The sequence below is a fragment of the Macaca mulatta genome, chromosome 9 (genome assembly GCF_049350105.2).
Source record: "Macaca mulatta isolate MMU2019108-1 chromosome 9, T2T-MMU8v2.0, whole genome shotgun sequence".
In the NCBI taxonomy this organism is placed as follows: Eukaryota; Metazoa; Chordata; class Mammalia; order Primates; family Cercopithecidae; genus Macaca; species Macaca mulatta.
Window position 1 is genome coordinate 108,655,000 of NC_133414.1, and position 23,144 is coordinate 108,678,143.

The 23,144-nt window shown below is 45.8% G+C and overlaps 1 protein-coding gene across 4 annotated transcripts in view; it reads right to left on the reverse strand.

Annotated features, from left to right (window-relative positions):
• Positions 1–23,144, reverse strand: part of PIK3AP1 (phosphoinositide-3-kinase adaptor protein 1) — a 127,288-nt gene that overhangs the window by 45,014 nt on the left and 59,130 nt on the right. For all 4 annotated transcript variants that reach the window (XM_028853388.2, XM_015147776.3, XM_077945179.1 and 1 more), the window contains 6 exon segments: positions 19,236–19,372; positions 15,163–15,307; positions 13,952–14,094; positions 13,695–13,827; positions 11,100–11,296; positions 7,578–7,767 (listed from right to left, as the gene is read on the reverse strand). In XM_028853388.2, coding sequence (XP_028709221.2) covers positions 7,578–7,767; positions 11,100–11,296; positions 13,695–13,827; positions 13,952–14,094; positions 15,163–15,307; positions 19,236–19,372 — 945 coding nt within the window.

The following is a 23,144-nucleotide window of genomic DNA, read 5'->3' on the forward strand; positions in this document are numbered from 1 at the left end:
CATCAGAACTCCAGGCTCTCCACCCTTTGGACTATAGGACATACACTAGCTGCTCTCCCCTTGGGTTCTCAGGCTTTTGAGCTGAGACTGAGAGTTACACAATCAGCTTCCTGGTTCTGAGGCCTTTGGGCTACGTACTTTGGACTTCTGAGTTGATGCTGGAACAAGTTAAGACTTTTGGGGCAATTGGAAACGAATGAATGTATTTTGTATGTGAGAAGGACATGAATTTTGGAGGCTAGGAGCAGAGTGCTGATTTGAATGTGTGCCCCAAAATTTCATGTGTTGCAAACTTAATCCCTCCATCCTCATGAATGGATTAATGTTGCTATCGTGAGAGTGGGTTTATTATCACAGGAGTAGCTTTGTTATGAAAGCAAGACCCCTCTGGCTCTCCTACTCTTGTCCTTTTGCCATGTGAATACTTTCCACAATGTTATGACGCACAAGATGCCAGAACCATGCTCTTGGACTTTCCAGCCTCCAGAATCGTGAGCTAAATAAACTTATTTTCTTTACAAATTACCCAGTTCATGGTGTTCTGTTATAGCAACAGAAAACAGACTAAGACACACACACACACAAACACACACACACACACACGAGAATAGCAGTGTAAAGTTACAGGGCTAATGAGTGATGGTTGACATTGGCAATGAAGAAAGGACTGAGGATAAATAGTTTAGGAGAAGCTGCAAACAAGTTCTGTGGTTTTCTTATGCAGACAAATGCCTCAATACAGTACCCCCGGCAAGCACAAAGACCCTCTGTCATGCAGGAGTGAGTCTATGGGATGCATTTGTGGTGCTGTGCAGTGAGTCCCATGTGGTAGCCCACCTGAACACAGCCCCACCTACATTCTCAAAGCAGTGTTCTTTTCCTCCATAGCACTGTCACAGTTTGTGGTTATATATTCAGTTATGTGGTGTTTTTGTTTAACATCCAGCTCTCTCACTAGAATGTAAGCTTTGAAAGGCAAGTTTCATGCCAGCTTGTTTAATGACTCATCATCACCTAGCACAGCGTGATTTAAACACGAGAGGTTTCATAAATATTTGTTGAATGGATGAATGAACAAACTAATAAAGGAAAAACAAACGAACACATGAATATGAAGGCATCTGGGCTTTGTGAAGGAATCTGGGCATTTCCCAAGCTGAGAAAAGAGAAAGGCAATTTAGGCAGAAGGAAGAATCAAGTGTATGGGAACATGAAAGAAAAGGCAGCTTGTAGTGACCAATGGAGTTACTGCCACCCTGAGATGTCCCACACTCGGGGACACCTAACAGATGTCTCAGTACCACCTATGAGGCGGGTGAGGTCTTTGCACTGGAATACCGACACACTATTCCACCCACAAAGTCGAGAATTACATCTTATTTTCTGGTAGCTCAAATTCAAGAAATCGTTGAACACCTATTGTGTACAGCACTGGGATGGGCATTGTGGATGATACAAAGCTGTAAGACATGCTTCCTATCGAGGCCAGGAGAGGGTGACCAGAGAAGCCTGTATATAACTAGAGCCCCAGGGGATGTGTGTGCAGTGTCCCAAGGAAAGCATGACCTGAAAGCTGTGCAGGTTCAGAGGGGAGCAAGGTTGCTGCTGGCGATGGGGATTTTATCTTTTTAAAACATTCAATCCAGCATGCTTTCACTAAGTCCCTATGTCCCCAACATAGTTCGTGTATTTATGGAGGAGCAAAAAGCAACAAGAAGTCAGGAGGTACACTGAGCTCATCTCCCTGCTCCCCAGTGGATTCTGTCCTTGCAGGTGAGAATTCATGCTGTGCACCCAGGCCCACGGGTCTTGAGGCATCTCTTGGCTCTACTCGCCAGAATCCTCCCAAAAGGGATGCCAGGAGGATGACAGAGCCTCAGCAGTCACAGGGAGGGAGGCTCCTGAGAGAAAAGGATGCAGATAGGAAAGACAGTATGTCTCATAAGCAAACCAGTAATGTAGTCATTTTGCATACAAATCATCCTTCAGTTGGTTTCAGACCTACAGGGCTGGGCTGTGAGGTTCTTTACAGTCCCCAAGTGTGCCCCCAGCTCAGACAGAACCCAGCTTGCAGAGAGGGGCTGTAATCAGAGAGATCAGGTAAAGAAAACACTGCAGGAAATGATCTGTTACAAAGATGCCAGTTACCAAGGAGGTTGCTAAGGGAAGCTGGCAAGTTAGCTAGAGCTAAGTCAGCTCTCCACTACATAAACACTTGAGCTACAGAACAATGAGGTAGGGATCAGGGGTTCAGAAGAAAAGTTCAGTGCAGGGGTAACATGGAGCAGAACAGTCCTCTGGGATTGATTAGTGAGTCTGCAGTTTCTAACGGCAAGATGATAACACCTTTCTCCTTTCGTTCCTTTCGCTTTGTGGAAGAAAAATGAGGCTCTCAGGTATTGAAGCAAAGCTACAACCCACAAAGCAGATTACCTTGGAAACAGACTGGACAAGGGCCTCCCAGAACTGGCTCCCAAGGCCATTCTACCCAGAGCCTCAGAGAGGTGACCAGTCACTGGGCAAGCTTTCAACACAAAATTAATCACCTAGGTCCAGGGACCACCAGGAGTTAACATATCATTCTCCAAGGTAAGGGCAGGGGACAAAGAACTAAGACAGAAAAAGATGAGGAGATAGTGAAAGCACCCACGGACATTTGCCTGGAGTTTTATTTAATGTTTGCATAAGCTTGTCCTCAATAAAGACATTTTATCTCTTACATAATAAGGTGTGGAAGTTGATGCTTTAAATATGTGGGGTCTTTTTTTTTTTTTTTTTTTTTTTTTGAGACAGGGTCCCATTTTGTTAGCAGGCTGGAATGCAGTGGCGCAGTCATGGCTCACTGCAGCCTTGAATGCCCAGGCTCAAGCAATTCTCCCACCAGAGCCTCCTGAGTAGCTGGGACCACAGGCATGTGCCACCATGCCCAGCTAATTTTTAAAAATTTTTTTGCAGAAACGAGGTCTTACTATGCTGCCCAGGCTGGTCTCAAATTCCTGGGTTCAAGCAATCCTCCCGCCTCAGCCTCCCAAAATGCTGGGATTACAGGTATGAGCCACCATGCCCGACTGATCTGTGGGGCCTTGATCAAAAAATTCTCAAGAGAATTGGGAGCAAAGTTGAAGGTTTGATAACAAAGACACATAGTTACCACCTGGTGGCAGCATATCTAAACTAAAGAGTTGTGAGTGTGACGTGTGTGCGTGTGTGTGTGTGTGTGTGTGTGTGTGTACACCCACGCAAGCAAGTTCAGGGGAAGGAGAGATTGGAGCAGAATTGTACGATCTCATGGTCAGAACCCAACACCTCTCTCCAACCCCATTTCAGTTAACACTGGGAGCTTCCCCTATAACCTTCCAACTCAGGTGGTTGCCTTGGATTCTCTTTGGAGAAGCAACCTCATTACCACCCCTTTCCCAAACTCAAGTCAGAAAGATTTGTCCCAACAACAGTTAGGTGATCTCCAAAGCAGTGGTCTGAAACCGGCCTAAAGCCTGCCACCCTATAATGTTTGTACTGTGAGCGAATCAATGAGTAAGCGACTGAGTGAATGAACACAGCCTAATTTCCTTAATATGGTTATTTTCAGCCTCTAGGGTTACCACAGTCAATGGTGGGGCACTGATAAATGTGGCAATCTAGACATTTAGAAATAGCCCCTGTATAAGTGTCTATCTCAGGGCTGACAAATGCAGACCCTAGAAAGGCAGGCCAGGAGAGCCCTATATTCCAGTGGGACAGCAGACAGATTTGCCTCCTGGGAATTCGAAGACACAGATTCCTGATCCAGTCCTCCCTTGATGGGACTTAGGTAAGTTACTAAATCTTGGAGCCTTAGTTTTCTTTCCTGTGAAACAGAGATCATCCTATGCACTAAACCCTAGGGTGGTCAGGTGAGATCACGGAGACACAGGCAGTCCGTGGACTTTGAAAGGGCTGCCAGGTGTTCCAAGTTATTACTCTGCTGGGGGGTGCTGCAAATACGCATTTTAGATTTAGCAGTTTGTCCTTTATCCTACTTCTTTATGAATTAAGCTACCTTGTCACCTACTGAGCCACCCTTAGGAAAATGAATTATTCCTCCCCAAGTCCAAGTTGCTGCTGCTTCTGAGCCAGGAGGTAAGCGATCATTCTCAAGGTTAAACTTGACAGCCACAGGGACAGAAACACAAACCAAACCATGTCTAGAGTCAGAAAATTCAGAGTTCATATAATCGGGGAAATGAAAAATGTGGGCCAGCCACGGTGGCTCACGCCTGTAATCCCAGCAGAGTAATAACTTGGAACACCTGGCAGCACTTGGAATAACTTGGAACACTTTGGTTTGGGAAGCCAAGGCAGACGGATTGCTTGAGCTGACAAGTTCAAGACCAGCCTGGGCAACATCACAAAATCCCATCTATATGAAAAATACAAAAAATTAACTGGGCATGGTGGTTCATGCCTGTAGTCCCAGTAACTCGGGAGGCTTAGGTGGGAGGACGGCTTGAGCCGGGAGGCAGTGGTTACAGGGAGCTGGGATTGCTGGGATTGTGCCACTGCACTCTAGCCTGAGCAATAGAGCCAGAACTTGTCTCAAAAAAAAAAAAAAAAAGAAGGAAGGCAGGCAGCAAGGAAGGAAGGAAAAAGAAAAATGCGGTGAGTTTCCTTTTCCTATGCAAAAAGCAGCCAAATGTGACAGCCTGCCTCCCCCACTGGTGGCCTCCTTCCAGCTCCACGGCACCCAGAAGCCCCCTGGCCCGGGTGACTTTACAAGTTGCCAGTTGGCTACAAACCAGGCTAGCTCCACAGCACACTGCTGCCTTGGGAAGCCCTGGTAAACCTCACCGATCCTGCTGTGAGGGGCCCAGCAGACCAGGAATAATGGGAGAGACACCTTTGGCATTCCCTGAAGGTTTCCAGTGCTGTGGTGGGAGCATGGCATGTGTTAGAATATCCAGGGGGACAAGTGTAAGGCTCTGTCAACCCTAAACTGCCAATAAAGTAGGGCTTTCTTTAACTGTCCAGTAGTTTCATAGCAAAGACACAGGGCAGAAAGGATGATGCAGTCTCCAGATTCAAGTGGGTACTGGTGGTTCTCCAAGTGTTCTTTTGTGAGTGAGTCCCTATTCCACAATGGAAAGGATTGGTCCTACCCACTTCCCTGCCTGTATCTCCAACAACCAGAAGAGATCAGTAACTGAAATGTGCTAGATGCTCCAGAAATGCTTATTGGGTATATGGATAGGATGATGGGCAAGGCTAGGGGGCGCCAGAGGCTGCTTTGTTATCCAATATCTGGAGTTGCAGATAGGGGAAGAAAGGCTATAGAGGCTAGATGGTTTTTCCAAAAGGAACCACGACTAAAATGCGTGGTGTTGGATAACAATTTCTGCCACAGTATACAGAATATGGTCCTAATGACAGAGAAATCTGGATTCAAATCTGGGCTCTATCACTGATTGGCTGTGACACTTTGGGAATGTTCAGTCCCTCTGTGCCTCTGTTTCCCCATTTGTAAAGTGCAGGTAAGAAAAGCATCCTAGTGGGTAGCTTTCGGACTTCAGTGAGATCAAGGGTGTGGATGGTAGTGATGGTGCTTTCTCTCCCCACATCCATGTCAAGGCACAGCTCATTTGGGAAGAGCTTCCCCCAGCACTTCCAAGCCTCCCAGTTAGGTGCTGGAGGGAGCTTTTATTGCTCTTTCCCCTAAAGGAGCACCCAATCTAACTGACAAACACCTAAACAACCACTGGACCACATCTTGCAGGTTCTGGGATCGGTGTCAAAGGCTTGCTGGCATCAGAGACTGCCTCTGGCCCTCTGATCAACCTATGCCTTCTCTCCAAGGCACCCTGTTGGCGCCTGCTCTTCCATGAGTTCACGGATGGGAAAGTCAGGCCCGCCTCCCTGTGGGCCCAGGGCCCTACTGTCTTCTTTTCAGGCTGAAGGCTTGTAATACTCAATCTAGCCCATTCCAGAAACTTCCCCATCCATAATGTTGATACCTTGGTGGATACTTCTCTTTCTTGAATCTATTAATGAAACCCATAGGGAAGGAGGGTTAAGTCTCCAGTGGTGCCTCCGCATGCTTAGCATTTGATAGCGAATGATGGTAACACATGAATAAGCCTCTTAGAGGGCCTGCTGTGTGGGTCTCCTGCTTCAACTCCAGTATGTGCGTGGAGATCACATCCACTGTTACCTAGATCAGTGGTTCTCAAGGGTGGTGGCACTGCCCCCCTGGGGCATTTGGAAAAATCTATGAGGGTGTTTTGGGTGGTCACCAAGGAGATGGCATTTAGTAAAAGGGGGAAGGACCCTAGACATCCTGCCATGTGTGGGACAGCCCTGCCCATTGAAGAGGTGTTTCACGTCCCTCGTGACTTTCAAATATTCCTCTAGACATACATTTAAGTTTTAAAAAGCACTTATGATACATATTTATACCTTTATGTATATTTCTGCACATCTGTGTATCTGTACATGTATGTGTATATTTTTAAATTTAATGTCAGCAGATACAAGCAAAAATATAAACAAATATACCTATCATTTTATTACTAATTATTACTAATGCCATATTGGCTGGGAGTCACAAGTCACATAACTTCTCTCAACTCAGTTATACGTTCCTATTTTGTTTTGAGTTTAGGTGCTGGAGGGGAACTTTTACTGCTCATTCACTTTTGTCAAAATGTATTACTTTGCATTGGAAAAAACAAGATAATAAAATATGGGCAAAGTTTGTAAACAGTTTACAAGAAAAATCATGATCCTGAAGAATATTTTGAAAATAAGTTTACTATATATTAATGCAATAAGATCAAATTACCCCTCGCCCTCAAAAAATCTGCTTATTATTTTCTGAGCCTAGAACCTAAACTGTTTCACATATAAACACATCTTATTTTTGCACTTAATTTGTTAGAAATTCAATTTCTATGAAAATGGAAAGGAAATCATAGAGTTGTTCATCATCTAGGAAAATCCGGATGCCAGTGCCAACATTGTTCCCATCATTTGAGCCACCAAGACTGCAGACGTGTGTCAGTCAACGTTTGAAGCCGTAATGTTCACAGTGATTCTGAGTGTGTCTGCATCTGACTATTTTGTCATGACTTCTGATGCAGGCATGTTTGAGCATGTCCTCTTCTTTAATTTCTCTTTCCTATTTCAATTAGGGCAGTATATTTGATTTCTGAGAATTTTATATGTAGGTAGGTTATATAATATATAAATCTCATGTCAGAGTAGGAAAGGGGGTATTACAACATGTTTGTTATAAAAAGGACCCATGGAGACTGAGGGCTGAGAGCCACCAATTTGGCCTCTCAGATCATGAGGCAATGACTTCATCAATTCTGACTTCCAGATATTTGCTTAAACTCTCCCAGCAGTCACAACAGAGGAAGTTTGGAGAAGAATTCTGCTTGTCACAGCCATGACTCCAGCCCTAGCTTTGTGTAAAACAGGACCTTCATCTCTCTGGGGTGAAGTGAGGGTAAGTAGGGACTGCCCCACGCTGTCGTCAACTGGAATGAGAAAAGCTGTTTCTCAGCAGAAAGGTGGAAGCAGAACTGGGTCGTGCTACTTACAGAGGTCTTCAGTGGCAGCTGGGACGAAGGCAGCCATGGACTCATAGAGATCCTCGTCACAGCCGGGGTTGAGCGAGCATTTCATGAGCAGGTCTGTGGAAAGGTGGGCCATGGACTCGTACACAGCGTCAGCCTCCTCCCCTTGCATCAGTTCCTCTTTAATGTGACTCTTGAGCATGTCCACCGTTTCCTGAAAGAGAAGACGAGACCCACGGCGCACTGAGGCCGCCTGGCTTTCTGGGTGGAACTTGGCCCCCAAAGGCACTTGTGGCCAGCAAAGTAAAGGTTCCCATGAGTCAGGATTGCAATTGGTTGTGTGTATTTGTATTTTCCCGCCTGACTGAATGCTCCTTGAGGCCAGGCTTCCCACCTTTTTTTAGTTTCTTTTATGTTTTTGTTTTAATCTTCGTATCTTCCTACAACACTAAGCATAGAGTTAGGCACTCAGGAGATACTCACTAAATGTCCACTGACCAGAGGATACAAATTAAAAATTACTTTCCCATGGCCAGGTGTGGTGGCTCACACCTGTAATCCCAGGACTTTGGGAGGCCAAGGTGAGTGGATCACCTGAGGTCAGGAGTTCAAGACCAGCCTGGCCAAAATGGCAAAACCTCATCTCTACTAAAAATACAAAAATTAGCCGGGCATGGTAGAGCACGCTTGGAATCCCAGCTACTCAGGAGGCCAAGGCATGAGAATTGCTTGAATCCAGGAGGGGGAGGTTGCAGTGAGCCAAGATCGCACCACTGCACTCCAGCCTGGGCAACAGAGCAAGACTCTGTCTAAAAAATAATAATAATTTTAAAAAAAACTTTCCCATGAGCACCTTTTAAATGTCAGGTGCGATGCTAGGTATTTGTCTATACCCTATCTCCTGTAATCCATTCCACTACTGCTAGAGAAAGGTATAATATTCCCTAGTTTACAGACCAGAAAAACAAAGCTCACAAAAATCTAGTATCTTACTCAAGGGCTTGCAATCTGATCTTTGATCTTTCTTCTACACCCTAGTGGTTCCTCCAAAGGGAAAAAATGACACAAGAAGGTGTGACCTTTCCTGACTAGCCACGCAGAAATTCAAATGAGCTGAACAGGAATGCAGCTAAGGTGTTCTCGCACCGTGTGCAGTCAGAGCTCACTCCACAGCTTGGCACACTAGCCCCTGTTCCTTTCGCAGGCTCCTCCAAACTGTCAGGAACCCTGACCATTTCCAGGGGTTCGGGCCTCAATTTAATATCCTGTGTGCCCAAAAGCAGAGATGATCTTGGAGAAAGTGTCCTGACATCAGAAAGGTTCTCCCCCACCTCCCACTGCCATCCTGCTTCCATGTGATTGTGAAGCCAGAGAGGTGACTTCCCTGAAACCTCTGCACAACTTTTCCTGGTAAGAAACTTTGGTGTTTCACAATCTTTATTTCAGCATCAACCCACAAAAATCCTCATTTTCACCACCACTACCCTAAGATAACTAATATTTGATTGACACTTCGTGAGTTTCCTCACGAGACCCAATAAGCCAGATGACAGCTGTGAAATGTTGGAGATTCAAGATCTGGCCTTTGGTTTTGATGTGGTGACAAAAGGAAATGGGACAGTTCTAAGAGGCCATAAGCAACACAAAGGGACAGTCTTTTGATCAGAATGCTGAAGCTACATTGGTTGAAGGTGACCATAGGAAGAAAGCAAAGACACTATGACCTAGATTAACTTCAGCACCAACTGCAAGTGCATCTTTCTTTTTTTTTTTTTTTTTTTTTTTTTTTTTGAGACAGAGTCTCGCTCTGTCGCCCAGGCTGGAATGCAGTGGCCGGATCTCAGCTCACTGAAAGCTCCGCCTCCCGAGTTTACGCCATTCTCCTGCCTCAGCCTCCCGAGTAGCTGGGACTACAGGCGCCCGCCACCTCGCCCGGCTAGTTTTTTGTATTTTTTAGTAGAGACGGGGTTTCACCGGGTTAGCCAGGATGGTCTCGATCTCCTGACCTCGTGATCCGCCCGTCTCGGCCTCCCAAAGTGCAAGGATTACAGGCTTGAGCCACCGCGCCCGGCCGAAAGTGCACCTTTCAACATGCCAGTTAAATACAACAGGATAACAAGCCCTGGCTTTAGTATCAAACTAGGTGCAAATCCTATCTCTGCCCTGAATAGTTTGTGGCCCTAAGCACAATGACTTTGCCTTTCTAAGCCGTTTTCCTCTTTTGTAAAGTATTGGCTCTCAATACTGTCAACTTCAAAGGATTGTGGTGGGGATTAAATGAGATAATACATTTTCAAATCAAATACGTTCAATAAATACTAGTTACTAATATGAACACAGTAGGTTATTAATAAAAACTATTGGCATGGAAATGAAATGCTACATTTGGTACATTTGTGACTTTAAGAAAAAACTGAGTAAATACACCCAGACTGAGAGCACCTTTTAGCCTTATTTGTGTCAGTGATGCCCAAAAAAAGGACTCACACCATTTTATTCAAAATACTTATACACCTGTAAACACTGGGAAGTCCCCTCTGTGTGCCTCCGTGAATCACTGTCTTGTAGATTTTCCAACACAGAGCAGAGAGTTAAGTTTCTGGGGAGATGTCAGGCTCCCTCCTGTCTGGAGGTCGACAGCAAGACTGGGCTGTGTTTATTGCTCCCTGTGAGGTCACAGCCCCATGCCAGAGGCTGAGCTATTCTCAGGTACCCTCTGGGAGTCTGTGAAGAAGGAGGAAAACCACAAAGGACTGGGATCAGGAAGAGCAGCTGCTTCCCAGGCATCAGAGGCCATACTGGGGCATGGAATAAGAGGTAGACATGCGGTGCGATCAGCCTCAAAGAAGGACCCAGAAGTCAGTGTTCGAGGAGGAGCTGAGGGCCCCAAACCAGATGATCAGATAAACTGGGTGTGCCTGCCTGTCTTAAGATGGGATCTAGGCAGGGGGTTAGAAAGAGAAAGCGAGGCTGTCAGCAGGAGGTGGGCCTCAGAGTTGCTGCCCTGATGCCTTCCAGGTGCATAGCTTTATTGTGGTCTCTGCTAAAGAAGAAACCAAGCCTAACACAGTTCACCGGGCCCTGAAGGTGGGCGAGGCAGCTGGGAGCATCCCACCAAGGTGCCCTGGAGGCAGGTGGGGAGGTGGGGGGAGGTATCAGCCTCTACTTTCAGCCAATTCACTCTATAAAGGTTTCTGTAAATTCTTTGAGGGTGAACCTCAGTGCTTAATAGAAATGATTCCATTTTACCTTCAAAAGAACTCTATGACTCGAACTATGATTATCTTCCTTCTGCATATTAGGAAACTGAGAGAGGATACGTGACTTACCCAACATCACAAGGCTAACAAGGGTTGGTACAGGAATTTGGACCCAGGTCCATGTGACTCTAGACCTCATTTCTTAAGCCCACACATACTACCCACAGCCAGAAGAGGCACATGAGGACATGCTAGAGATAAAATCTATTCGTATTTTGGGTGAAAGGGCAGCCATCCTATCACAGCGTGCATTTCCAATCCTGGGCCCCTCCTGCCTTGACCTTACCACATACTCGTCGATGAACTGCCGCAGGTCCCTGAAGCCATGTTTCTCGGCGATGGTGTTGGGGTAGTGGCCATGCTTGTTGGCCACGCTGTATGCCTGCAGGGCTCCTGGGCAGGTGAGCAACAAGGCAGTGAGGTTCTTCAGTCCATACTTCGCAGCAAAATGCAACAGGGTGGGCAGCTCTTCATCCCTCTGATCTGAAAATTATCAAGGAAAACTTAATTGACAGATAAAAATAAAAGCACAGGGTGCCCTTGTTCATGGAGATGAAGCTGCCAAGACTAGCATGGCAACAGTAGGCACTCAGCCATTACTTATTGATTTTCTGACCTAACACGTAACAGCTTCCTTCAGGACACCACTGAAGATCATGTCCTCAGATGCAGAGGAAATACTTTTTTTTTTTTTTTTGAGATGGAGTCTCGCTCTGTCACCCAGACTGGAGTGCAGTGGCATGATCTTGGCTCACTGCAACCTCTGCCTCCCAAGTTCAAGTGATTCTCTCACTTCAGCCTCTCAAGTAGCTGGGATTGCAGATGTGCATCACACCCAGTTAATTTTTGTATTTTGAGTAGAGATGGAGTTTCACCACGTTGTCCAGGCTGGTCTCATACTCCTGACCTCAAGTGATCCACCTGCTTCAGCCTCCCAACGTGCTGGGATTACAGGCACGAGCCACCACACCCGGCCATAACATTTTAATTAATTAGCAAATCTAATAATGAATACCCTACCATCTTCTCTAACAGGACTGGAAAATCCTGACAAAAAGTACCAATGCAAAATGTGCTGGGTTTTTTTAAAGGCTTAGCTAGCAGCCACAAAGTACAATAGGAATCATGTTTTGAACTTCTCTGCAAAGTTCAGAGCATGTATTTTTTAAAGCTGTTGTTTCGTGCTGATTAAAAGAAAGAGGTTCATCCTCTTAGCCCTTATTCCTAATTTCATGATAAGTACACCAAGTAATCCTGGGTATGTTCCTTAGACTTTCCGCAGCCTTTAGTTCTCAACCAGAAAATACTTCCAGACTATCTCAAAAGGACCTGGGAGGATTCGTTTAAGATAGTATTCAGCAGGGTTCTTATTTAGGAGAGATTTTGAACATTGGTCTTAATGCATACAAGCCCCGCCAGAACATCAGTTCACTCCCTAATTGGTGGAAAGCAAAGTACTCCAGAGAGGTGCTGGGTCCCCCCGGACCCCTCCACCCACTGACATCTGAATATAGCAAGTTAAACTCAACTAAGAAAATGGACATGTTTGTGTTTGCAGAGCTGGGGACAAATCTCTTTTTTTTCATAAACGTTTATTTTTAAGCCCAACAACTTTATAGATATATATTTATATACAAATGTATATTTTTTAACATGACAAACCTAGCCTTCTACTTCAAATATGATCCTTGGAATGAAGGGTCTGAAAGTATTCCCAGGATCCCAGATTGTCAGGTTATGAAATACTTCCTCCTAAGCCCCAAGCTTAATAGAGAATAGTCACATCTACAAAAGTGCTGCAAGAACATTCCATAGTAGGAAGATGGGGAGAGGCAATACGAAAGAGAATCCCCCAGGAGAAGGCCTTGAAGGTCATGTAACCTCATCCTTATGGTTCTCTTAGACTGTAGAAGGATGGACCATAGGCAGAAGGTAACCAGAGACTTGGGTCCCATTTGTGTAGTGCAACCATAGCATGAAGGAATGGTAGTGTCCACCGAAACACTACAATAGGCATCCGGTCACACCAAGCACCATCCCTGTGCAAGGGGTGTGACTCTCCCAGCTCCCAGCATGTCACACGTGCACAAGAGGCTGCTCCTCCCCCATTAAACAAGTACTTGTTTAGAGCCTACAAAGAGCCAGCTGCCCAGGAACAGTTCTAGCTCTCACTGAGCAGACAACCTAGCAAAGAAGACACACACAGCTGAGGAGTGCTAGGTCAATGGCAAACAACGTGCTGGTGGTCGGGGGGTGCCAAAGCAGGTGAATGGAACCTATTGGAGGTCTGGAGAAGGCCTTCTAGGGGAAGTGCTACCTAAGCTGCTACAGGGAAGTAAGAGAAGTTAGCCAGGTAAACAGCAACCAAGGCAGGGAGGAAGGACTGTCTTTCCATGAGTCTAAGTGGCAAAAGACAGGTGAAAAAAGCTCATACCTCCTGCAGATCAAAGCATAGAAAAGACAAGAGGGAGTGTGGAGACAGATGAGCGCTTGTTTACAGGTTAAGCAGTTTGGATTTTATCTAGAAGGCAAATGGGAACCTCCCCTGACAGTACTTAGCTTATCTGTTCCTCACACTATCCCTATGAGGAATAATCATTACAAGCTCCATTAGCTTACGCCAAACCGATTTAAAATGACTCAATTCCTACTCCTCCGTAAGCCACCACATGTGTTTTGAGAAGGGGGTAAAGTATTCAGATTTGCAATTTAGAAGAATGAGGCTACCCAGTCAAGAATGAGTCCTTACCACAGGATAGGTTATAGAGAAGGGACCCAGAAGAGTTATAGCAGAAGGTAAAGGCATATGTTGATGGGATGCTAAAACCAGCAGGCTGGAATCAGCCCACGTTGGTTTCCTGAGGTTTGACTGTCGACTTACTTGTCATCATATCTTCTTCTTCCAGCTGGTTGATTCCAAAGAGGTGCAGTCCGCTTGCAGGGATATTGTTCTTCAGGGATTCGGTTAGCAGTTTATCAAGGGTCTCTGTGTTGTAGGGCACAATTTTAAAGGCCTGAATACAAAAGTGAAGATGGTCAGATCTGAAATCCAGCTCTCTTCCATCCCACAGATTCAAGACTGATAAGCCATGAGCAGAAATTACATGCCCAGAAAGCTCAGGCTTGCAATATCCTTACCTGACACATGAATTCTACAGGATTTGCGGCATTGGACAATAAATTCCCAATTTCTTCCATGTCAGTATAATAGCTGATAACAGTTTCACACACCACTAAGTCCCCAGAATATATCTTCAGAGAAACGTTCCCAGATGAAAGGTCTGAACAGAAGAAAAGACGCTATCAAAATTCTCAGGAAAAACAAGCATCCGGGAAAAAGTGGCTGTGGATATACACACTCCATCTAAGCAGTGAGGACACTAATTGGGGGCTGGAAGAAAGATCTTGGAGGTGAGCCGGGGCGGGAGTGAGGGAAAGGGTGGAGGTAGCAGGTGAGTAAACCAGCATATGGCAGGGCTCTGGGCCACAGCAATTTATCCTCATTGGGTTTGCAACTTAATTTTCAAAAATTTTCATCTTTTTACTCACTACTGTAGGCCCAGTGCCTCAATGCATAGGAAGAAAATTTGGGTTTAAGGCACTTTACACAAAGGCCAGTAGTCACAGAAGGAGGGAAAAAATCATGGGAGGTGAAACTGTGTTTCTGCCACATTGGGGCCGCTGAATTAGCTCACTGCAAGTCATGAACTGCTGTCATGACTACACGCTCTCCCTTGGGCGGGATGCTATGCCACAGGAAGGGGTTTTGAGGGGGAAAGAGAAAATTAAAAATAACACCAACCACAGAGATTTACCAAAGAGGAAATGCGACAATAGAGACCATGGAAAAATATTCACCCACACTAGTAATCAAAGAAATGCATAGGAAAACAATGGACCACTCTTTAAAAAATATCAAAGTAGCCAGGCGCAGTGGCTCACGCCTCTAATCCAGCACTTTGGGAGGCTGAAGCGGGCAGATCACTAGGATAGGAGATTGAGACCATCCTGGCTAACATGGTGAAACCCTGGCTCTATTAAAAATACAAAAAATTAGCCGGGTATGGTGGCGGGTGCCTGTGGTCCCAGCTACTCAGGAGGCTGAGGCAGGAGAATGGCGTGAACCCGGGAGGCGGAGCCTGCAGTGAGCCGAGATGGCGCCACTGCACTCCAGCCTGGGTGACAGAGCGAGACTCCATCTCAAAAAAAACAAAAAACAAAACACAAACAACAAAAAACAAAATATCTAAGTAGCAAACATATTTAAAATGATAATACCTGGCATTGGTGACAGCATAGCAAATAAGCAATGAAGCCCTATGGCATCACATTCACAGGGGACTACTTACTGGGAGCTTTCACGGAAACGGTGTACTCATTCTCCAGCTTGGCTTCCATCCTTACAGAGGGAGAATCCTCAGGAGAAAACTCTGCTTCCGTCACCACCCTGTCATCCAACTTACATCTCACAATAACGTAGACAGTGGTTTCTGCCTGAAATGGGAGGCCAGTCATTGTCCCCTCTCCTCTCAGATCCCCATAGGGTGTTGGGCCCGAGGGTCTCCCCAGCTCTCTTGCCCCAGCTCTACCTAGTGAGGGTCCTTGGGGAGAGGGTGGACTCAGTGGTCCAGTGCTGGGCAGTGAACTGTTTGCTACCAGTCCTAACGAGACAAGTCACAAAAACCAAGAGTACATATTTATAGCAATTGGATGGAGTCATTTTATGTCTGTTGAAGCTGATAATAATAATAACAATAACAATAATAATAATAGTAAAACTTGGCCGGGCACGGTGGCTCACGCCTGTAATCTCAACACTTTAGGAGGCCGAGGTGGGCGGATCACGAGGTAAGGAGTTTGAGATCAGCCTGGCTAACATGGTGAAACCCCGCCTCTACTAAAAATACAAAAATTAGCCAGGAGTTCTGGTGGGTGCCTGTAGTCCTAGCTACTCAGGAGGCTCAGACAGGAGAATCACTTGAACCCGGGAGGCAGAGGTTGCAGTGAGTCAAGATCGTGCCACTGCACTCCAGCTTGGGCAACAGAGCAAGGCTCTGTCTCAAAAAAAGACATAAAAAACAAAACAAAACAAAAAACTTAAGGCTGACACTTTATAGGCTTTTTTTTTGAGACAGAGCTTCACTCTGTCACCCAGGCTGCAGTGCAGTGGTGCGACCTCGGCTCACTGCAACCTCCATCTTCCCAGGTTCAAGCGATTCTCATGCCTCGGCCTCCCTAGTAGCTGAGACTACAAGCACCTGCCACTACACCCAGCTACTTTTTGTATGTTTAGTAGAGATAGGGTTTCGCCATGTTGACCAGGCTGGTCTCGAACTCCTGACCTCAGGTGATCTGTCTGCCTTGGCCTCCCAAAATGCCGGGATTACAGGTGTGAGTCACTGTGCCTGGCCATTTATATGTCTTTTTATTTCATTTTGGATAGCATTTCTGTTGCATTGTTTTTAATGAAATCATTGGTCCATTTCAGAATTGGACATCTTTTTAGAAATTCTTTGCCACAGATAGCTTGAGAAGCCCTGCTCTATACCAGTCTTGCTACTCAAGGTGGAGCCAAGGGAGCAGCAGCGTTGGCATCCCTTGGAAGCTTGTTAGAAATGCAAAATCTCAGGCCCCTCCTGGCCCCACTGAGGCAGAGTCTGCATCACAACAAGACGCCATGCACCTTGCAGCCTGAGAGAAGCCCCCCTGGGTTCTGCTCTTCATGCAGTCCTGGATTTTACCATTGGGCAAAAAGAACTTCTCAGGGGATTAATTTTCCCAAACCATCGAGCACCTCGAATTGCTCTTTTAGCTTGCTTTAAGATCTCACACCAAGCCTGCCAAATGGAGTGACTCTGCTGTGCTGGTTACGTGGGGGAATGAGCCTTTCAGTCTGAACTGGTGAGGGCAGACTCTCCAAAAAACACGGGGAAAGGAGAGATTCCTGGCCATAGCAAATCCCCAAGTGTTCCTCCTAAGACTATGCTATAAAGTCTTCAGATTAGCCCTTCATGACAAGGGTCATGAGAGGGTGTGGCAAGCTTGGACTTTATGACAGGTGATGTGGGGGTGATCCTGGCTCCTGGGGCTGCTGAGGCTGCACACACATGTACTGTGGTGGTCATCCCTCCTGCTGCAGGCCCAGCCATGTCCCACCTACACCTTCTGCCAGGGAGCATGAGGAGCCAATGAGAATGTGTGTCTCTCCTACTGACAGTCAGGACCCAACCCCGGCCTGCCCCTTCCCCTCTCCCCAGGATCCAGAAGCCTGAAATTAGCAACAAGAATCCTGGGATAGCAGGCAGTCAAGACAGGAGAAGGAACGAAAGCCTGGAAAAATCATGGAGGAAAGTGAAGGAGATAATGCTTTGGTTCCAACCCACCTTTACCCATGGGCACCCAACAGCCTGACCAGAGGGGCATGGGGAAGGCAGGAAGTGGCATGGGAAGATTTCAAATGGAAATGTCCACAAAGGCATGGCCAGTAAGGTAAGGAATAAGACAGGCTGAGTATAAAGAACAGGGATTGTGGGGACCCGCCAACTGGGGGATGCACGGCCCATGTACAGGGTTGCTCAGCCCCCGCCAGTCGTCTCAGGCCTAATATGACCAGGTTCTGATTCAAAGGAAGCTGAAAACACAGATTTTTATGCCTAACTTTAAAAAACAATTTTTAAAAATAAAATATAAAAATAAAGATGGGAGTCTCACCATGTTGCCCAGGTTGGTCTCAAACTCCTGAGCTAAAGGGATCCACCCGCTTCAGCCTCCCAAAGTCTTGGGATTACAGGTGCGAGCCATTGCACCCAGCCAATGCCTAACTTTTAAAATACTATGTAATCTAGGCCAGGCATGTTGACACATGTCTGTAATCCCTGCATTTTGCGGGGCTGAGGTGAATGGATCACTTGAGGCCAGGAGTTTGAGGCCAACCAGGCCAACATGGTGAAACCTCTCTCTACTAAAAATACAAAAAAAAAAAAATTAGCTGGGCATGGTAGTGTGTGCCTGTAATCCCAGCTACCTGGGAGGCTGAGGCACAAAAATTACTTGAATCTGGGAAGCAGAGGTTGCAGTGAGCTGAGATCTCACCACTGCACTCCAGCCTGGATGACAGAGAGAGACTCTGTCTCAAAAAATAAATAAATAAACACTGTGCAGTCCAAACCAAACATGTCTGATATGGTTTGGCTGTGTCCCCACCCAAATCTCATCTTGAATTGTAACTCCCACAGTTTCCACGTGAGAGGAACCTGGTGGGAGGTGATTGAATTATGGGGGTGGGTCTTTCCTGTGCTGTTCTCATGATAGTGAATGAGATTCACGAGCTCTGATGGTTTTATGAAGAGGTGTTCCCCTGCACAAGTTATCTCTCTCTTTGCCTGCTGCCATCCATGTAAGACATGCCTTTGCTCTTCCTCACCTTCTGCTATGATTGTGAGGCCTCCCCAGCCATGAGGCACAGAAGTCCAGTTAAACCTCTTTCTTTTGTAAATTGCCCAGTCTCAGGTATGTCTTTATCAGCAGCATGAAAACAGACGAATACAATGTCTATCAGTTAAATCTGGCCCAAAGAAACAGTTGGCAACCCCACGTAGGAAGTGCTTGCCCAATGCCTCATGGCCTCAGCCTGCACAAAACCACCCACAAGGGTGAGGAAGCCAGTGCTGCCCACTGCCAAGGCTCCCACGCCCTCTCGCCTCAAGGAGCCCACAAAGCCAGCTTAGCAAAGAGCTTGTATCCATAAATGAAGCATTCTGCTGCTCTGAACTATCATAAATGCCACACGTTTTTAATTAGGAAAGGAAAAATAATGAAAAACCATCAGTACTAGGGTAGGATTCAAATGGCAGTGGCTCATCAGTTGAACCCTCATACTCAAGTCATCTGTAATGTATGCCCCACCCCTGAAAATGCTAGTCATATGATGTATGGCATTGATCTGATCCTTTTAAAAAGCAATATTGGCCAATGGGTTTTAGCCATCAAGCTTCAAGGCACTTCCTTGGGCCATGGCAGTGGCCAGCGTTGGAGAAGCAAGCTGTCAGATGTCCAACAAGCATTTCCTTCCTCCCAGCACCAGGCTACCAGGAACAGACACAGGTCTCTAACACTAGGGTTAGCGTTAGTATCTGGAATGCTCCTGTCAGACCGTCTCCTAGGTGCTCTATGTTATTACTGATTCATAGAACAGAAGTCTTAGACTGATGACACACATCTCCCTGGGCTAGTCTCTCTCTTACTCAGGGGAACTGGGTGTCTCCAGGGCCCAGGTAACAGGGTACCCAAAAGAAATCCCAAAGGAAGGTTGCAATTATACCGAGGTGCAACAGGAGAGCCCACTCTCTTTACTGCAGTAAATGCATGCATTTGAAAAGCCCAAGTGCTGACATCTAGCTACCAGGCCCCCAGCAGTGCCTACCCCACAGCGAATGCGGTCCGGCTGCACCACCATCAGGTTCCCAGGCGAAGTCACCGTTGGCAGGCTCTGCTGCTTCGAGTAGGAAACAACCTTCTCGTCCTCAGGCTCCGTGTCAGTGACTGAGTCACAGCCAGAATCTACAGAATAGAGGACACCGCTGAATGGGAACGGCAGGAAGGAGAACTGGTGGACACGTTCCACCCCATGAGAGCCCCAAATATTGCAAAATAGGAAACGGCTCTGAATGTCAAACCAATACAAGCAGAAGGGACCGACTCAGGAAATCATGAAAGGGGACCTAATGAAGAAAAGCCAACCAGCATGCAGGCCACAGGGCAGGATGACAGTAAGAAGGATGACAATGGTGGAGGGGAAAGCCAGAAAGTGTGACGCCGCAGGTTTAGTCTTAACCAATGGGTTTCCGGTAGCTTTACCTGCAGACTTCCTGCAGGGATGAAGAGGAGTGAGGAAAGAAGGAAGGCCATTTCCCCTTAGGTGGGTTCAAGTACAGACTGCCCACTTAAAGGTCATTCTTGGAACATCAAGTAAAACCTGCACTGTCCAGAAAGCCACTATGTCTCCAGGTTATGGCTAGCCAATGTATCCCCTCTGGAAGCAAAAGTGAAAAGCAATCATCTTCAACAAACTTTAGACAAATCTAACCAGGCTCCACAGGCAACACCTGTACTATGGAAAGATTAGAGCATGCACAGAGTCAGGGCTGGTGAGCAGGAGTGAGAAAATGTGTGGGGTATTGGCACAGAATAAGACGCTGCTGAGAACCTGCCAGAGCTCTAAGGTAGGGGCTCTTAACCAGAATCTGTTCTTTGATAGACCTACCTGTGAGGCTGTGTGCAAGATTGTGTGTGTGTGCACATGCATGCACATGTGTATGTATTTGCCTGCACTTTTCTGGAGATAGATCAAAGCACTCATCAGGTCGCCAAAGAGGGACAGAATCCCAAAATGGTTAAGAACGGTTGAGAGGGCTGGGCGCAGTGGCTCATGCCTGTAATCCCAGCACTTTGGGAGGTCAAGGTAGGTGGATCACCTGAGGTCAGGAGTTCGAGACCAGCCTGGTCAACATGGTGAAACCCCGTCTCTACTAAAAATACAAAATTAGCCAGGTGTGGTGGCGCATGCCTGTAATCCCAGCTACTTGGGAGACTGAGGCAGGAGAATCGCTTGAACCTGGGAGGTGGAGGGTGCAGTGAGCCCAGATTGCACCACTGCACTCCAGCGTGGGTAACAAGAGCGAAACTCCGTTTCAAAAAAAAAAAAAAAAAAAAGAATGGTTGAGAGAAGTTTCAACAGTTTATTTTTTGGGCTTGCTCTTATTCATTCCTTAACCACTGATACAACCAGCCAAATGTGTTAGGTACTTGAGGAAACCCGAGGATGAATCATACTCTAACCCTGCCTTCAGAGAGTCCATCATCTAAAAGGACAGAGAAGGTGAGAGGCAAGGGTTACTTTGGCTGATTCCTGCAGCCTGGTTTCCTGGAAGAAAATTGGCCTCTGCAGAGTTTTTGGCAACTGTCCTGGTAGAATGCTAGGGTTACGAATCAGCTGCTGATAGGCACCCTAGAAAGCTGTAACCACAGGCTTTCACCCTAGACCCCAGGTCATGCTAGGAAGAGGCTGTGCTTCCACAACCATAAGGCCAAGGTGGGGGCAGGGCTACAGGGCCACAGTACCACTGTATCCTATTGCTGTAACTATAAGGCACTGACGCCTGGCCTGCTCAGGCCAGTGGAGGGGCCGGGACTTCTTCCCTAGCCATGCAGCTTAAAATCTCAGTAGCCTAGAGTGGAGGTCCCATCCCAGAGCCTGGCGTCTGAGTGCTGAATGTCTATGGGCTGCCCCAGGGAGCAATGGGCAAAGAGGCGTGTACTCTTGCCACTATTCCCCCTCCATGATTTTTCCCAAGACATGCTACTCAAGAAGGCCTCTTTGAATGCTGCCAGGTCTTTGTCTTTGTCTGTACGTCAGGGAGAATCGAGTGTTAAGACGTAGAGCAAAGGACCCAGAGTGTTCTAAGCAAGGCGATATGGTTTTTAGCTGGGCATCAGAACCATCAGTCTCCTCCAACTCTCCTTTCTAATCCTTCTGGCTCTCCCCTCACTCCCTGCAAAAGCTAACACAGTAGGCTGCCATTTTCTCTGCTGGATATGCCCTTCCTCACACCCATCTCTCCTTGACTGATCACTTCTAAAACAGCCAGGGCCCATCGCCCTGGACAGAGCTATACGTGCCACCCAAGGAGCCCTCACCCAGCACAGGAGCTTGTAATGGAAAAAGCCAAAAAGATCAGGGACAATTCATAGTCGTCTTCTTAAGGATTTTATGAAGTGTCAGTTAATTATTATTAGATTCCTGGACATGCCATTTTAAAAAGTATTTCTGAGGTTCTTCTGGGATGAGAAAATAATCCCAAGGACTTGAAACATTCAGTCAGTTACTTAAAACAGAAAGAAGCTCCTTGGAACTATTTCTCGCTCTAGAATTGTTTAGATACTATCCTGAGTGGCCACAGTGGCTGGAATGGCTCAACCTCTTTCCAATTACCTATTCTAATATATCACACAGGTATAACCTCTTTGGGATGGACCCACAGTGCAGTCTACCATTGGTTCAATGAAGAAAAATCCTTTATTTCTCCCAAATTACTGGCCCACTAGTCTTCTGGCCAAAGAGTCAAAGCTCTAGTAAATATAACTTAGAAAAGAATGGAGAAAATATAAATTAGTCAAATGAGAAAGGAATGGTAACTACACATATTTTAAGAAATTTTAAGAAACACATTGAAGTGAAAAGTCTATGGTAAGAATTCATATTAAAGTGAGAACTCTGTGCTTAGAAAATCTCAATGCAGCCAGGTGTGGTAGCTCATGCCTGTAATCCCAGCACTTTGGGAGGCTGAGGTGGGAGGATCACTTAAGTCCAGGAGTTCGAGACCAGCCTGGGCAACATCGTAAAACCCTGTCTATACAAAAAAGAAAAGAAAAGAAAAGAAAATCTTAATGCAATTTTAATAGAAAAATATAAAGTATCAAAACTGTCTTTAAAGAAGTAAAAAACCTGACTAAATCAATAACCATGAAAAAAAGTAATAACCATGAAAAAACTCTCCTCAGTTTTAAAATAATATTTAGAGTAAAAGCCACACAACCTTCTTTCAATTGAATTTAAAGTCTTATTTGGGACAATGTTCTTCTTTATAATACTAATTTTTTCCTACCCTGGAAACCTCCATTTATACAGGTATTATGTCTTCTAGTAAAGTTTTAAAACATAATAAAGGATTGTCCTGTTTTATATTAAAGCTATTTAAAAACAGAATGGACAGAGCAATTAAATACAAGAGATAGTCCAGAATTAAGGCTTCATTCCCATAAACACTTAATATGGGATTTAAAAAAGCATTAAAAACCAGTACAGATCTGTTCTAAGACATTGTCAAGAGAATGCAGAGATTAGCCGTCATCTGGGAGAAAATATTTGCAAAAGACATATCTAATAAAAGACTTGTACCCCAAATATACAAAGAACTCTTAAAACTCAACAAGCAGAAAACAAAAAGCCTGATTTTTAAAAAGGGCAAAAGACCTGAACAGACACTTCACCAAATAAGACACATGGATGGCAAAGAAGCCATCTGTGTATCTTGAAAAGATGGTCCACATCAGATGTCATCAGGGAAATGCAAATTGAAACAGCAATGAAATAGCACTACACATCTATGAGAATGGCCAGAATCGAGAACACTGACACCACCAAATGCTGGGAAGGAAGTGGAGCAACAAGAACTTGCATCCTTTGCCGAGGTTCTTCTCCTTTGCTGGTAGGAATGCAAAATAGTACAGCCACTTTGGAAGACAGACTTACAAAACTAAACACAAGCTTACT